The sequence below is a fragment of the Microtus ochrogaster genome, unplaced genomic scaffold (assembly GCF_000317375.1).
Source record: "Microtus ochrogaster isolate Prairie Vole_2 unplaced genomic scaffold, MicOch1.0 UNK113, whole genome shotgun sequence".
NCBI classification, from domain to species: Eukaryota; Metazoa; Chordata; class Mammalia; order Rodentia; family Cricetidae; genus Microtus; species Microtus ochrogaster.
This window is the reverse complement of record NW_004949211.1, coordinates 938,877-955,875: the sequence shown is the minus strand read 5'-3', so window position 1 is coordinate 955,875 and position 16,999 is coordinate 938,877. Positions and strand designations below refer to the sequence as shown.

Sequence of the window (16,999 nt, the reverse complement as noted above, 5' to 3'; positions counted from 1 at the left end):
CCTCCCTCCCTCCCTCCCTCCGTCCCTCCCTTCCTTCCTTCCTTCCTTCCTTCCACTTTTCTTGACTTCCATTTTTGTAGTTCAGATTATCCTCTCCCGACTTTATTTCTTTTGCTGTGGATTGGCACTCGGAGCTATGGTCACTGTCCCTGCCCTTCCCCTGAGAGTCAGCAACTATCAGTGATAGCAATCGCTATCCAATGTCAACATACCCTTGGCTGGGCTCTGCTTCTGTGTCACATGCTATGACCTTCCATGTCTGGGTGCTCTACTCTAGGTCATCTCTAACTTGCTTCCCACTTCCAGCATGTTTGAGACCCTGGGTGTTGGGTACCCTACTCTGGTCACACCCTGCCTGCTTCCCACTTCTTATACGTACTGTGGCCCTCACACGCCTGATGTCCTTCCCTGAGTCAGCTATAGCCTCCTCCTTTCTTCTGAAACCTCGGCCACTGTATTTTTGTGGATCCCACATACCTGGGTGTCCTACTCTGCCCATTTCTCACCTGTGCTGTGTTGCTGTGGGTCCTTGGATACCTGGGCCCCCTACTTACTCCAGTCCGTGTCCCATTTCTGCCACCTCTGCTGACTGAAGTGTTTTGTTGTTGTTTGAAAATTTCCCAGAGAAGATGTAGGGGATGTAGGGGAGCTGTGTTTCGAAGCTTGCTCCCTTTACTAGGCTCCTGAGCATGAGCATGAGGAGTTCACTACTTACTCCCCACTGCTGTTGTAGCACTCAGCTGTTGGACTGCCTACTGATCTCTCTGGCTAGCCTGCATCTCTGCAGCCCTGCCTTCCCCAGTGCTTCCTGAGTAGCTCCCTGCAATTTTCATGCATTAGGCCTGTTGAAATTCTGGGTGGGTTCAGTGTCTGTTTAGATGATCCTCTTAGACTTTGCCTTTACAGTATTTGACCTCCTTTCCTTAGGTATTCTTTTAGATTTTATGCTATGTTAGCCTCTCTTCCTAATGGATAATGCCTTGATTTTCTCATTGCACAAAACTAAAAATCTCAGTTTCAGATACTTCACTCTGTATGCCTTCTACCTTGCTTGTTTACTCCCTAACTATCCCAGCTCCCTCAAATCTTTGCTCTAATTTATTATTTCTACTTGCTTTCTGGTTCCCTTTTAGTCCCCTTTGAGTTCATTATTACCACCGTTTAGAATCATTCCCTTGCACATCTGCTCCTTCTGCTTCAAAATCCTTTCCTGGCACAATTCCACACTTAATACCAACCATATTGTCTCTAGGATCCACTCTTGTGCCAGATGGAGGAAAAGCACATCAACACTCTCACTAAATGTTTTTGACCTTAAATTATTTTTTGGTCTCCTATGATAACTAATTTTCATTATCCCATGATAGGATTTATAATCCCCACACATTTATGAGGGTGTTTGCAGAAAGATCTAAATGAACAAAAAACACATCCTGAGTGTGTAGGGCACCATCCCATGGGCTGGGGACCCATAGTGAGTATAAAGGAGAAAGCAAGCTAAGGGCCAGCATTCATCTCTTCCTGCTTCATGACTGCACATACTGCCTTAGCCACCCTGCCACCGTGATTTCCCCTCATGACTGACTACGCTGAAACTGTGAGCCTAAACAAACCCATCCTTAGGTTGCTTTTGCTAGGTATTTTATTACTGCTAGGAGAAAAGTAACAAATCCGTCACCTTTCTATTATACGGGATTACCTGTGACAAGTAATTGGATAGGACTTTTGGCTGCTTATCTCTTTCAGATTCTTGCATTGTGCCTTCTGGTACCACGAAAGTTAGTTCTCAGGGAGGAGGCTTTCATGTCAGATCTAGCTCAGGTCTTCTAGACCTGTGTATGAAGTGCAATAGGAACTTACCATTCACCTTTGGGGAGCAACCAAGGACAATAGACAAAAGCCTGTAATTTGGGGGGGAGGTCTCTTGACAACTCTGACCTCTGACCAACCACTCAAACGAGTGCTTCATATGCCTGGTGCTGGGTTTTTGTTAGATGACCTGTGACTCTTGAGTGAACTGTAACTCAGTGCTAACACATTGCCTATGTGATACTTAATAGATCTTTGTTGTTGACTGTGAAAAGGATTGGTGGTTGTCCACAGAAACTCTTACTTACTTACTAATCCCAAAGTGCAAAAGTAATAATGCTGATCCTGGAGAGATGTCAGTGGTTAATATGGTTTCTCTTTCAAAGGACCTAGGTTCGTTTCTGAGCACATCCATGGCTCACAAGCACCTGTAACTCCAGTTCCAGTGTGTCCAGTGTCCTCTTCTAATCCCAGTGGGTACCAGACAGACACATGGTGTATAGATGTACATGCAGACAGCACACCACTACACATAAAAATAAAATAAAACATAGTGACATGTTTGGATATGCCAAGGAGAGGCAGCTATAAAGGGCTTCCTTTAAGTGAAAAAGTAGACTTTTCTGAAATACTTAGGATTGTAAATATAAATATGGGAAGGAAAAAATGTATTTATGAAATTGTGAGAAAAAAATGAAATGTGGTAATATTATTACAAACTACAAAAGTTATGGTCACAATGCATGCTTAATTAAGATAGAAAAGGTGTTTATGGTTGTGCAACACTTGCCTGTAGTTTTATTCACCTGCCTAGGCTCTTGGGATATTTTTCTCCCCTACCTTCCCTTAAATTGCTTCAAACTATGCCAATTCATATCCTATTTTCTTTCCTGCTTATCGTAACATCCATCCGGTGACCTTAGTTTGTGACTCATGGAAGCACTTGTCAAGTTTCTGTAGCTTCTTCAGCGTCACCTCCTCTGCGGTCGTCCTTGCGCTTGCGTGGGGATTCCTGAGGCCTGAGTGACAGTTCTTCATAACTTTGTTGCCATACATCTATGTTTACAGTTTTGTTTGTCACTTCTCCCCTCTGTGCTTTATTTGCTGGCTGGAGTGGGGAGGAGCTTTTTCTTCCACAGTTCTTTCTCTGACACTACAGCACTCATCCTATTATGTGCATATGTCTCAGCTGTACTAAAATGTATATTCCAAGAATACCGACTGACTTAGCTTTGATCCACATTGCCTGGTGTCTGTTACACTTTCTTTAAAATAGATGGCTTTTTAAAAATTAATATTTAGTTCCTTTGGTGAATAAGTGAAAAGTGTGTTATTGGTAGACTTTTCTTCTGTTTCCTTGGTATCACCTCCCCTCCTTGCCCCCAAAAGGTCCATTTTAAGATGTTTCTGTGAATAATTATTTCTTCTTCCTTACCCTTCTCTGGCTTCTCTTTTATTTTCTTTCCCTGGCCTTGGTAAAACCAGCAACTTCTCAACGCCTAGTTTTTCTGTCATTTGGCCTGCATGGAACAGGGCCCAAATAAATCTGATTTAATTCCCACAACAATAAAATACAGTTTTAGTGTGTCTCTCCTTATTAATCCATCATGCTTCTACATGCGGTTTCTGTGACTTATTCTTCATTTTCACTACATCATACTTTCATGATGCTTTGCTAGAACTTATAGTCTGAATTGAAAGGGACCCAAGAAAAATCAATATTTTCATTTCCCGTTGAGTTTCCAAAACAAGTTTTGCCTTTTCACGTGCTAGGATTAACAAAATGCATCTGAATTTTCTCCAGTTTCTTTATGCATTACCTACAGAATTGAAATGTTCTGGAAATTACTTTGTCGTACTGTGAGTTAGGGAGACCTGGTTTCCCTGATATTAACCTATTATATCATCAAAGGATGTCGGAGAAGGAGTGTTTTCAAACATCTGTAGTCTGTTTTATGGAGAAGAGACTCATTAGGAGCTGGAGAGAGTGGATTAGAGAGGCAGATTTTTAACAGAGTCGGGAAGAGGTTCCCAAGGACTAGAGAGACTAACCAAAGGGTGGTGGAGCTTACCCAAAGCTTACCCATAAGCTCCGGACTTGGGCCCTGGAGAGGTTAGACAGTATTATAAATCATATCCTTGCCCTCCAACAGGGAGGCAGAACTTTGTATCTGGAGAAAGTAAGCCAGTGAGAAATAAAAGATTTATTTATCGGTCTCGAGCTGCTCAAGTATGCCAGAGATTAAAAGTACCAGATTTGGGATAATATTTGAGTGCCGGGCTGAACAAATCTGAAATTGTCTCTCATTTTGTGTCAAAGAAAATATTTGTCACTTCGTTAGATTAGATAATATGGATAAATCAGTAGGATACTCAGTGCTCAGTGTCACTTCCTGATAAAATGTATTACCTGCTCACACCTGAGCATGTGTTTCTTCTGTGAGTACCACCCATCACATTCTCTGAACTGTACTAGAACAATGCCACTTAAGCCTTTTAAAAAAAATGCTAACAAGAAAGTGGTTTTCAGTTTTTAATCAGCAATGAATTGTGATTAGATTTTGTGACAAGTAGTTTAGTAGGTAGTTGAGTTAGTAAAAATTTCTTAGATGTAGCAGAAGGTTCCAAAGGTATTTGTTATAGCGTAGTTCATTTGTAGTAATAGCAAAGGGTGCTATCTGAATAAAGAGAAGCATACGCTACAGTACAGAATAGAACATTATGTCATAGAATCAGATAATGTTACATGAAACAATCTCTTGAGGAGACTCAGAAAACAACAGCAACAAACAGTGTTGTGTTGAAGAATTGGCTGCTATTGTTAGATACACAAAGGAGTCCAGCACAGACACATACTTAGATTTGTACATCTCCTCTAGAGGGATTAATGAGAGACTGGTAACCTTACAGGAAGATACCTGCGATGCTAAGAAGTCAGGAGTGGACGCATCAGAGCTGCTTTTGTAATACTCCTTTATTGTTGTTATTATTCTTTTTGACAATTTTACATAACAGTACTGTGAAGGCATAAGTCACAAACAATCCCACACCAGTTTGGAATTAGATTATTAGAGAGGTTATTTATTTTAAGGGGGAAAAAAACGTACAGATCAGCGTCCCAGACAACAGCCCTCTGCGCAATCAGGAATGGAGCCTACTTGCCGGAAGTGGATTAGTACAGTGTGACATATATAATAGATCTTCTGTATACACACACACACACACACACACACACACACACACACACACACACATATTTTAATAGGTTTAATAGCTTGTTTCCGTGTAACTATTTCTGCCTTCCTAGCTATGCTGGTACAGGAATATTCATAATATTTCTGTTTTCCCCTGTCATGCTATAAGGGATGTACCTAATTCTGAGCACTGCTTTGGCTTATTAGAGTTATTTCCTAAAACAAGCTAGTTAATTTCTTTGTATTCCTATAATGACTTCTAAATAAAAATAGTGTTCTTGCCTTTCCTTGCAAGTGAGAGCTTACAATTTATTATTTGTGTATGTGTATATTAATGCATTAAGGAAGAGGCCTGGTCAATCATCCTCATCAGCTTAGACCATGAAATCCAATATGGGCAAGTTCAACAGAACTGCCATATACGAACTGTCCATGCATGCTTCAGCAAAAAAAAAAATGCAATAGTCTATATGTTGAATAAATATACTGTTATACAAGAAAGTCACAATATTTTTCCTTTTAAATTTTCAAGTCATCGTACAAAGTAATGGTTTCATCATGATAATTTCATGCATATGTGTCAATATACTCCATTCTTATTCATTGCCCTGCCCTACTGCACTCTCCCATCACCCTGCCCCTTCCTGCTGATTCTTTCCCCTCTAATTCTGTCACGTGTATTCCAGTGCCCATCATTGCTGCACCTTATCCTCCAGCCGGGCGGTGGTGGCGCACGCCTTTAATCCCAGCACTTGGGAGGCAGAGGCAGGCGGATCTCTGTGAGTTCGAGGCCAGCCTGGTCTACAAGAGCTAGTTCCAGGAACCAAGAGCTATGGAGAAACCCTGTCTCGAAAAATCAAAAAAAAAAAAAAAAGAAAAAAGAAAAGAAAAGATTTCTTCCTCTTGTCTCATGATGATCCTTTTCCTAAACACACACACACACACACACACACACACACACACACACACACACCCCTCCTTAGATTCATACAAGAGAAAATATGGTATTTTTCTGAGTTTAGCTTATTTACTGATTTCCTGTTCCATCCATTTTCCTGGAAGTGTTTCCTATTTCTATATGTCTGAATAAAATCCCACTTACATTGCATGGATTAATTGCATTAGTAACTTTGAGTTAATTAACGAGTCATCAGTATTGCATCATTGTCACATTAAATAAAGACATAAGAGCATTTTCCCTTGGATTCATTTAATCCACATTGAGGCCCGATTTGAATTCTCTACTTTATGTTCCCAGTGTCTCCATCGTTCTAACAGAGAATCAGCTTTTTATGTGCTGGGTTTATTGAGCTGCACAGAAAGCATCACATGGGACAGGAGTGGAATACTTTACAGAAATCTGTCTTACAAGGGGATGACGTCACTGGCTTCAACCTACCCATTTAACAAACAGTATTATGACATCCATCAGTATCTGTATCTGAATGTTGTGTTGAGCATTTATGGTGGCTATTCACTTAGAAGATTGCTTTCATCTTCTGTATTTGCTGATTTCATAAAATGATACACATGCATTGTTCTGGGTTGGGGTGTGGAAGGGCACATAATTTAAGATTACAGCTATGCTTAGTTTAGGTTGTAAAAGTTAATTACACGGGGAATCCAAGGGAAGTAAGGTTGATTGCTGCGCTGTTCTCTTAAAAGCAGATTAAAGGAACAGGCTGAGTACTCGTTTGGAAAGCAGTTTTAAGGCTTAAATGACCTCAAGGTATATTATTAACTCATCAAAAGTTCCAGTCTTAGAATGTAGGAAATATTTTCATCATAATGCATTGTTACAATATATATCTGTGTGTATTTAACACATTGTCCATCTATCAATGGATGCCTGGCCTGCTTCATTTTCCTGCCTATTACAGGAATAGGTGAAGGAATAGGCATGGGCATGTATTATGTCGGTGGTTTGTTGACTAGAGTCCTTTGGGTATATAATGCAAGAGTGGTGTAGTTGGGTCACATAGTTGTGTTTTTTTAGTATTTTGGAGGAAATTCCATGTTAATGTACATAATGTTGTGTCCCAGCAGCAATATGAGGGTTCCTCATTCCCCAAGTCATTACTGGAATTTTTAGTTTTTTTTTTTTTATTGAGAAAAGGAAAAAAAGTTTCCCCCTCCTCCCAGCCTCCCATTTCCCTCCCCCTCCTCCCATCCTTCTCCCCCTCCCCCCACTCCTCTCCCCCTCCCTCTCCAGTCCAAAGAGCAGTCAGGGTTCCCTGCCCTGTGGAAAGTCCAAGGTCCTCCCCCCTCCGTCCATGTCTAGGAAGGTGAACATCCAAACTGGCTAGGCTCCCACACAGCCAGAACATGAAGTAGGATCAAAACCCCATGCCATTGTCCTTGGCTTCTCATCATCCCTCATTGTTCGCCATGTTCAGAGAGTCTGGTTTTATCCCATGTTTTTTCAGTCATAGTCCAGCTGGCCTTGGTGAGCTCCCAATAGATCAGCCCCACTGTCTCAGTGGGTGGGTGCACCCCTCGTGGTCCTGACTTCCTTGCTCATGTTCTCCCTCCTTCTGCTCCTCATTGGGACCTTGGGAGCTCAGTCCAGTGCTCCAGTGTGGGTCTCTGTCTCTATCTCCATCCATCACCAGATGAAGGTTCTATGGTGATATGCAAGATATTCGTCAGTATTGATATAGGATAGGGTCGTTTCAGGTTCCCTATCCTCATCTGCCCAAGGAACTAACTGGGGACATCGCCTTGGGCTCCTGGGAGCCACTCTAGATTCAAGTCTCTTGCCAGCCCTAAGGTGGCTGCCTTAACTAAGAATTGTGCTTCCGACTGAACAGAGAATTCTCAACAGAAGAACTTCAAATGGCTAAAAGACACTTAAGGTCATGCTTAACCTCCTTAGCAATCAGGGAAATGCAAATCAAAACAACTTTGAGATATCATCTTACACCTGTCAGAATGGCTAAAATCAAAAACATGAATGGTAGCCTTTGCTGGAGAGGCTGTGGAGGAAGGGGTACACTCATCCATTGCTGGTGGGAATGCAATCTTGTACAACCACTTTGGAAATCAGTGTTTCAGTTTCTCAGGAAGTTCGGGATCAACCTACCCCTGGACCCAGCAATACCACTCTTGGGAATATATCCAAGAGATGCCCGATCATATGACAAAAGCATTTGTTCTACTATGTTCATAGCAGTACTATTTGTAATAGCCAGATCCTGGAAACAACCTAGATGTCCTTCAATGGAAGAATGGATGAAGAAAGTGTGGAATATATACACAGTAGAGTACTATGCTGCGGTAAAAAACAATGACCTCTCGAATTTTGCATGCAAATGGATGGAAATAGAAAACACTATCCTGAGTGAGGTAACCCAGACCCAAAAAGATGAGCATGGGATGTACTCACTCATAATTGGTTTCTAGCCATAAATAAGGGTCACGGAGTCTACAATTGGTGAACCTAAAGAAGCTAAATAAGAAGGTGAACCCAAGGAAAAACATATAGTTATCCTCTTGCCTATGGGAAGTAGACAAAATTGCCGGGGAGGAAATTGGGATCTTGGGGGTGGGGTGGGTTGGGGGTAAGGGGAGATGGGGAGAGAAAAGTGAGAAGGGGAGGATGGGGGGAACTTGGGGAAACAGGATGATTGGGAGAAAGGAAGGCTGGATAGGGGAGCATGGAATTTTTAGTTTTTTGATGACAGCCTTTCTGACTGGGTTGAGACAGAATCTGAAAGCATTTTAGTTTGAATTTCTGGAAGTATTTATTGCCCGTTATCTATATTCTTTTTGAGAATCATCTGTTAAGTTCCTGAGCCTGTTTATTGATTTAAAAGCTTTTATATATTTTTTATTTTATTTTGTATTTTATTTTTTTATATTTCATTTTTGCAGTTCTTTATGTTAGAAGTAAGTTTGGAGATCACAAAGACTACTACTCCAATCGAAGTGTCTCTGTTTACTCTTGGTCAAGAGTGTGCCCTGCTTGCCTCAGCAGAATAAATCGAGGGGAACAGAAAGTGCACTTGACTTTTTATTCTAATGTGGGTAGTGGTAACTGTTGGTGACCCCCCCCCCCCATTAGCGTCCAGCCTCAGTCTCTCATGATGGCTAGTCTTAAAGGAATGGACACACAGAAAATGACGGGGAAAGAAGTCAGCCGCTTTAATCCCACAAAATAGCAGAGCCTTAGTATAAAAAGGGTTTGCTGTATTTGGGTGTGTGCAAAAACATTTGCTTTAAAGTCTTACAAGGTGGGAAGATTAAAAAAAATTTAATTCCTTGTCATAAACATAGTTTTATAGCATTTGATAAGTTAAAAACTCATATTTAATGTTTTTTACATTTATATATATTCTAGATAGTAATAATTAATAATATACTTATTAATACCTATTAATCTAACAACATGGCCAAGACAACTTATAGAAAGAAGGGTGTATTTGGCTTATGGTTCCAGAGAAAAAAGGGTCCATCACTGCCAGGAGGCAGGCATTATGGCTGAACAGGAAGCTGAGAGCTCAGATCCTCAAGTGCAAGCACAAAGAGAACTAAACAGGAATTAGGTGGTACTCAGAGCCCACCTCCAGTGACATACATTTCCTCTGGCAAGACTGCACCATCTAAACCAACCCCAAAGCTCCACCTGCCAGGAATCAAGTACTCAAGTATACACCTGAGTCTATGGGGACTTTTCTCATTCAAGCCATCCCAGATACCATGACTGATTTGTAGAGGGCAGACTCTCCCCTCCCCCCAATTTTGTGTCCTGTCTCTTTTCTCTGGTAGCTGTTTCCTTTGCTTTGCCCAAGTTTTTAAATTTCCCATCTGTCAATTTTTTTTCTGGTTAATTATGCAAGCAGACGTCACTCACACAGCACACAGACAGCACAGAGACATTCATACACAGACACATTACATCACACACACAGTATAGAATTACCTTACCTGGGACTCGAACCGGCGACCTCGGGCTCTGCGGGCGGCGCTCCAATCCTCTCAGCCAGCTTTCCGACCGTTCCATCTGTCAATTCTTGCGTTATTTTCTATGCTGGTTGGACCCTTCTCAGAAAGTCATTGCCTATGCCTATTGCTTGAAGTAATCGCCTCATTTTCCTTTCACAGTGTCAAAGTTTCAGGCTTTTCTTTAAGGTCTTTGGCCATTTTGAGTTGGGTTTTGTGCAAGTCTACATGGAACTATATCCATTTTTTCCTAGTATCATTTGTAGAAGAGGCTGTCTGTCTTTTATTAAAAGAAAAATGTGTTTCTGATACTTATATAAAATTAGGTGACTGTTTGCTGTTAATCCAAGCACTGGGGAGACAGAGTGGACCTCTGTGAGTTTGAGGCCAGTGTGGTCTACAAAGCGAGTTTTTCGACAAGACCCCAAAGCTAGAGAGAAACCCTGTCTTGAACAACAAAACAAACAAAAAATTAGGTGACTGTAACTGTGTTCTCTCACATCTAGGTTCTCTGTACTGTTCTGTTGGTCTGCCTGTCTGTGTTTGTTCAGTATTGTATGGTTTCTTTTTTTTGTTTGTTTGTTTTTGTTTTTTCGAGACAGGGTTTCTCTGTGGCTTTGGAGCCTGTCCTGGAACTAGCTCTTTAGACCAGGCTGGTCTCGAACTCACAGAGATGCTTGTCTCTGCCTCCGAGTGCTGGGATTAAAGGCGTGCGCCACCAACGCCCTGCTTTGTATGGTTTCTTTTACTATTTTTATGTAGTATAATTTGAGACAAGATCTGTGATACTTGTAACTTAGAATCACTTTGACTTTTTGGGGTCTTTTATGCCTCAAATGAATTTTATGATTTTTGTTCTAATTTTGTGAAAGAATATCATTGGATTTTTGATGGAACTGCAGTGAATCTGTAGATTGCTTTAGGGAATGTAACTATTTTTTGGTATTGATTTTGCCAATTCATAAGTGAGTAGAGTGAAGGCTGCTAGGCTCTGAAATGAAAAGGAATTAGATATTATTCATTGATACTGATGTTTCTGTTTAAGACTTGTGTTTGTGTGTGTGTGTGTGTGTGTGTGTGTGTGTGTGTGTGTGAGGGGAGGGGGGGAAGAGAGCGCACTCTAGAGAGATCTGTCCCTCAGTTCTGTCCTCCTACCATGTGGGTTCTGGTATCAGGCTCTGGTCTTTTAGGCTTGCTGCTTCCCTCCACCTTTTTCTTATGTTAGGACTCAGTTTTATGGAGGAGTTTCTCAGTTTGAGACCATCGACATGCTTGAACATTTTCTCTGCTGTGTTGAATATTATTGTGCTCGGCATTCAGTGTTTTTGAGTCCAAGACTGAAGAGGTGTGGAAGTCACAATGGTGCTTTTGTTTAACTTTTCGTAGGCTTTTCTTTTCTTGCCTGATTCCAGAGGTTTTATTCTTTGTGTGTGTGTGTGTGTGTGTGGGGGGGGGTTGTTAGTTTTTTCTTACGGTCCATAGTTTTTGCCTAAGGTTATTTGCATCCACTGGTGAGCCTTTGCCAGGTTCCCCACACCTCTCTTGTTCCCATGTTGCCGCTCTCCTATATTTGGACTAGCTGTTCTGTGCTCTCATGGAGAATTTCTGATTCAAAGTGTGCTATACTCTCATGCTATACTTCCTTGACAAGCTATACAGCCAGGCCTGCTCCAGTCTTCTCTGAGTTCCCTTGATGTTTTAGGACCATATCTCAGGTAAAACTAAATCCTTGCTTTGACCTGAATTTCAGGATGAGTCAGCATGAAGACAAGTTGGAGTTTATTTAAAATAGAAAAAAAGTTGCTCAGGAAAGACTAAAGCACCCCAGGGGCATTTTCAGAAGTTTGAGAGCAAACACAAACAAAGGAAACAAAGTGAATACCTTAAACAAATGATAAGAAAGCAGACAAAAAAGGCATTCAACAAATAGGATCAGAGTAAACTATCAACTAAAGTTCAGGAAACCTGGATTCCCCTGAATTAACTCATCAGTATATATCACTAGATGGCTCAGTATAGGAGGCCATTGCTAGTACCTGGTCTGCATGGGGGTGGGGTTAATCTAATACTGTCTTTTATTCCCACAACTGATGACATAAATTCTTCATTTTTGTCAGTGAATATGCATAGTTTACTTGGATGTTTTCTTGGAATTGGAGGTCATATTTTTTTTGGAGGTCATATGTTTTAATGTCAAAATTTGTGCTAGACTTGTGTCACATAAAAGAAATGAGAAATGAGTGTTTTGGGAGGCTCAGCACTGGTGTCCGTTTTCTCCATTTTACCCAACCACTTTTCAGTGAGAAGTAGAAGTCGTGAAATCTTCAGTTGCTTTGTTAAATTATATTTTCTTTCAAGTGTGCCTATATTATACATTAATTAAATAAAATACTAAATATAAAAAATAATAAAATCAAAGTTACTTGTTTGGTTTTTCTTCAGAAAAAAGACCATCCCCGTTCCTTGACTATGTGTGGCCATGTTGGCTTTGAAAGTTTACCTGATCAACTGGTTGATAGATCCATTCAGCAAGGCTTCTGTTTCAACATTCTCTGTGTGGGTGAGTGCCAGTAACTCCTCCAGTTTTTCAGAATTCATACTCTTATGCTCGCTTCCTTCTTTGTATAAGCAGGATGATTCTTGTGTCTAAGATTAATGGCTCTGTGGATTTTATGAGTCGTTTAAATTCTACTAGTTTTGTTTTGCTTAGCTTCAACTTATTTTTTTTTTTTTTAGTGCTCTCTTCAGAGGTCAGAGAAGGGTAGCGTGTGTAGTCATTGTTCCCCTAGCGATTTAGACCAGCTTCAGCCGTGCTGCCCTGCTAGAGTTTAGATGTGTGATTGTTCCCAGTGACTCTCTGCAGTGTGAACATGTGCTCTGTTTCTTTCAGGGGAGACTGGAATTGGAAAGTCCACACTGATTAACACACTGTTCAATACTAATTTTGAAGAGCTGGAATCCTCACACTTTTGTCCCTGCGTTAGACTTAGAGCTCAGACGTACGAACTCCAGGAAAGTAATGTTCGCTTGAAACTGACCGTTGTGAATACAGTGGGGTTTGGCGACCAGATCAATAAAGAAGAGAGGTATGTGGGGTTTTCTGTTTGTCTGATTCCTTTCTTGTATAAGACAAGCTTTATTTCAGGGTAAAACCTGCATTTAGTCCTTTCTCATCTCCTTTAATGTAGATAGTTTCTAAAAAGTAACTGATTTTGAGCCACCAATTTTATCTTGTTTTCTGCGTTTAGATGCTTTAAGTTTTCAGTTACAGCAAGCTTCCCATTCGTGACCTTATGCCTAGGACTTGAATTTAGTGTGTGAGGAAAATCCCAAACAGTATACAATATTAAATGTTTATTTTTACTTAAGTTTTCTCATTTTTCCTCAAATACTTGCAAGGTCAACACAAATTACCAAGCATAAAGCCAACTGGATTACCGCATGGCTGTTTTCCTCCAAATATTTCCTCTTTCCTGAATTAAGTAATAGAGGAATGCAAGAAGAACAGGCTGCCTGTGTCAAATAAGCTGAACATTCTGCTAACAAACAAAAATAAGCCAAATGCTCTGAAACAACATGAAAGATATCTAAATAAACGGCATCCTAACACCCAGCTCAGAACAAACAGTGGATGGTTGACCAAACCAAGCGAAGTCTGAGCCCTAGAAAGAACACATGTTGGAGGAGGCAGTCCCAGGTAGTTGGCACAAGGGGCTGTGACACCTGATCTGCGTGACTCCTCCAGCAAATATGGATCGTGCTTTGGCCATATCGAGTACCTAAAACCACTGTTGCAAAAACAGTTCTCACCTCTGAGTGAATGGTAGATGGTTTCTTTTGGAGCCAAAGGCAAATGACTTTGGTCCCGAAACGCAGATTCAGTTTGTCCAAGATAACATATTTCCATGTGGCCAATCATTTGAAGTTTTTCAAAAGGAACAGATAAAAGCCACAAATCAAAATACTTTTCAGATGCTCTGGTGGGAATCTCAGTTAAGTTGGTTTCAGTAAATGAGTGAAGTCAGTTGAAGGCCTCTGCTGCTCTGATGTCATTCTCGGCCTTCATCCCTTGACTTGACTTGACTGTCTTGAGGATGGTAGGGCAGACAGACAGACAGACAGGCAAGTAGTAAATAGCTCTTTAGGGAGTCTAAAAATAATTGGATTCTGGAACTTTAACATTTCAGCTAATCAGTCATGCAGCCTGTAGAGCGTGGCTTTTTCTGGGGTGTCAGTTTATATCTGCTTAACTCTCTAGTTTTCCTTTTTTTCTTCAGTTTTGGCCTTGATTTTTTTAACACCTGTTGAGCCATTTGGTATTTTTTAAGGATGTGAGTTAAGTCACTGTCTTCTCATTGAAATGGTGTTTTTTATTTACTGGAATTAGAAACAGGATAAATTACTATAGAAGAAATTCTGTTTATTTGTCCAACAGTATCTATGGTTTCATTTTTTGAAAAATCTTAAGACAGTCATCTGCATGAATATTTCTGGTTATTTGGACTGTGTAATAAGTCATTACTGACCTATTTTTAAGTAATTAGCAAATGCTTCTTTGAAATTTTTATGTGAAATATGTACTTAAAGATTTTTACTGTTCAGGTTTTTTGAAAGGGAATATTACTGAGTCATATTTAGACCAGTATTCTAAGGAACCTTTCTTGGTGTTGTTAGTAATCATTCTGATGATGAACTTAGTTCTTATAATGTTGAAGGTACTATGCTAATTCTTATAGAAAACAGAATTATGAAGATACTGGCTTTCTCCCCAATTGTTTGCTGTCTATAGTGGGAGAATACACTATTCTGTGTTTTAGGTTCTGGCCTCTAAGGACTAGAATTACCAGACAACTATAAAATAATTCAGTTCTATATACATTCTATAAGGTTACTTTCACAGCTCTTCTGTACAATTACAAGGATGTCCATGGAGTGTCCAGAGCCCAGGCAGCAAGGAGTATTAGGAAAGAAACTGTTTTTGAACTATTAAAATATCTTCATGATAGATAGGTGTTTCTATGGTAGCTTTTATTTTGTAAATCTTCATAATGCTTGACTTGCTATTGTTTTATTTATGGTCCTGGATTATTCAGTGCAGTTAGTTAACAGCAGAAAGGTAGAAGGGTTGGGGAGATAGCCTAGCCAGTGAAGTCCTGAAGTATGATAACCTGAGTCTAGTTCTAGAACCCATATTAATTTTTTAAAAAGTGGGCACAGTGACACATGTTTGTAATCTCAGGGCTGGGGATTTGGAGACTGAGGATCTTTGGGGCCTGCAGGTCAGCCAGTATTGCACAATCTGCAAGCCCCACACCAATGAGATGCCCTTTTGAATAAACAAGGCGTTTGACTCCTGAGGTTGTCCTCTGGTTCCATACATAGGGACCTGCACACATGAACACATACAAAAACGTTGCATAAACAGTGCTTTATCATATCAACATGAAGTAGAAAGTTGCCAAAGTCATCATGAGCTGAGATTAAGTATACTGTTTTTTGAGTACACTGATTTGATTTGTATTTCAAAGGATGAATAATAGACTGAAACAGCAGAGGGAATGTGAGAGTGATCTGGGCTAGAAATGGAGCCCAAGATATAATTGACCTGCTTCTAATTCACTGAAAATAAAACCATGCCGGCATTACCAGTTAGCTATTTTCAGCTGATACTGGCCTTTCCTCTTTTGTGGGCTAAGCTTTTCATGACTTATAGATGTACTGAAAACAGAAAGTCAATCACCTTGACTTGCATATTTTAATTGATATCCTTTACTTTTCTCAACCAATTAAACAACATGCCATGCATTATTTTAATTATATGTTAAGCTCTTAACTGCTTGGGGCAGTTGTAATAAAAGTTTTAAAAGAACTGAACCTAGTATGTGAACAGATGTAGAAATGAATCTTTATGAACTTAATACGATTTCTAACTAGATCAGTGGTTCTCAATCTGTGGGTCCTGACCACTTTGCACTCATATCAGATATCATGCATATCAAATATCTACATTATGATTCATAACAGTAGTAAAATTACACTTATAAAGTAGCAATGAAATACATTTATAGTTGATGGTCATCACAACACTAGGGAACTGTATTAAAGGGTTTCAGCATCAGGAAGGTTGAGAACCACTGAGCTAGATTATCCTAATGTTTTGACAGAATTACCTTCATGTGTGTATATTGTACATATCGTGTGTTAGTACTGTAGTTAACTCTTTGGTTGGTTTAGATATTAACTGATTTTACTGGAAGATACAGACCTCAGACTTGGTAATTGTCCAGGTTCCTTACTAAGATAGCATGGGTATGTGCATTAAATATTTAAATGCTTATTTTTTTCAGCTACCAACCAATAATTGATTACATAGATGATCAATTTGAGGCCTATCTCCAAGAAGAACTGAAGATCAAGCGCACTCTTTTTAACTACCATGACTCGCGTATCCACGTGTGCCTCTACTTCATTGCTCCAACAGGCCATTCTCTAAGGACACTTGACCTCATAACCATGAAGAGCCTGGACAGCAAGGTGGATTAGGGAAGCAACCAACTTCTCGAATTTTAGTATACTTGAAATATTAAAGTATTTTTGTTATAATAAGCACATGCTTTGCAGCTTTTATTCTGTATGTCTTTAAAACATTTTTTTTCTGGGGAAATTCAATCTGGAAAATAAGATACAAAGACTAAACAAGTTATCTTTTTAGTGATTGCATTTGTTACAATTGTTCTCTAAATTTTCATATAGAATTTCTTTGACATAATTTTATTTCAGACATAGTGAAAGGAATAACTTCTTTGACAAAGATTATAAAGCATAATATTTCATCTTGGTGAAATATGTTTTTGTTTGGAACAAAACAAGAAAATTTGTTCCTGAATTTTTGAAGCAAGTAACTATTTATAAATTTAGGAGGTTATAAAAACAGTTCCATAATTAACCTGTGGAAGACTTTTATGTTTATTTAAAAGTTGAAAAAGACTAGTTTCTTCCCTAATCCAAAGGAAATCTGTTCATATACAAATCTGTGCTTTTTTTTTTTTTTTTTT

General features: G+C 39.7%; 1 protein-coding gene across 3 annotated transcripts in view; it reads left to right on the top strand.

Annotated features, from left to right (window-relative positions):
• The window catches only part of Sept10 (septin 10), a 43,885-nt gene that overhangs the window by 5,417 nt on the left and 21,469 nt on the right, over window positions 1–16,999 (top strand). For all 3 annotated transcript variants that reach the window (XM_013355315.2, XM_026778213.1, XM_013355316.2), the window contains exons 2-4: window positions 12,387–12,504; window positions 12,835–13,030; window positions 16,292–16,478. In XM_013355315.2, coding sequence (XP_013210769.1) covers window positions 12,387–12,504; window positions 12,835–13,030; window positions 16,292–16,478 — 501 coding nt within the window. The remainder of the gene's footprint in view (window positions 1–12,386; window positions 12,505–12,834; window positions 13,031–16,291; window positions 16,479–16,999) is intronic.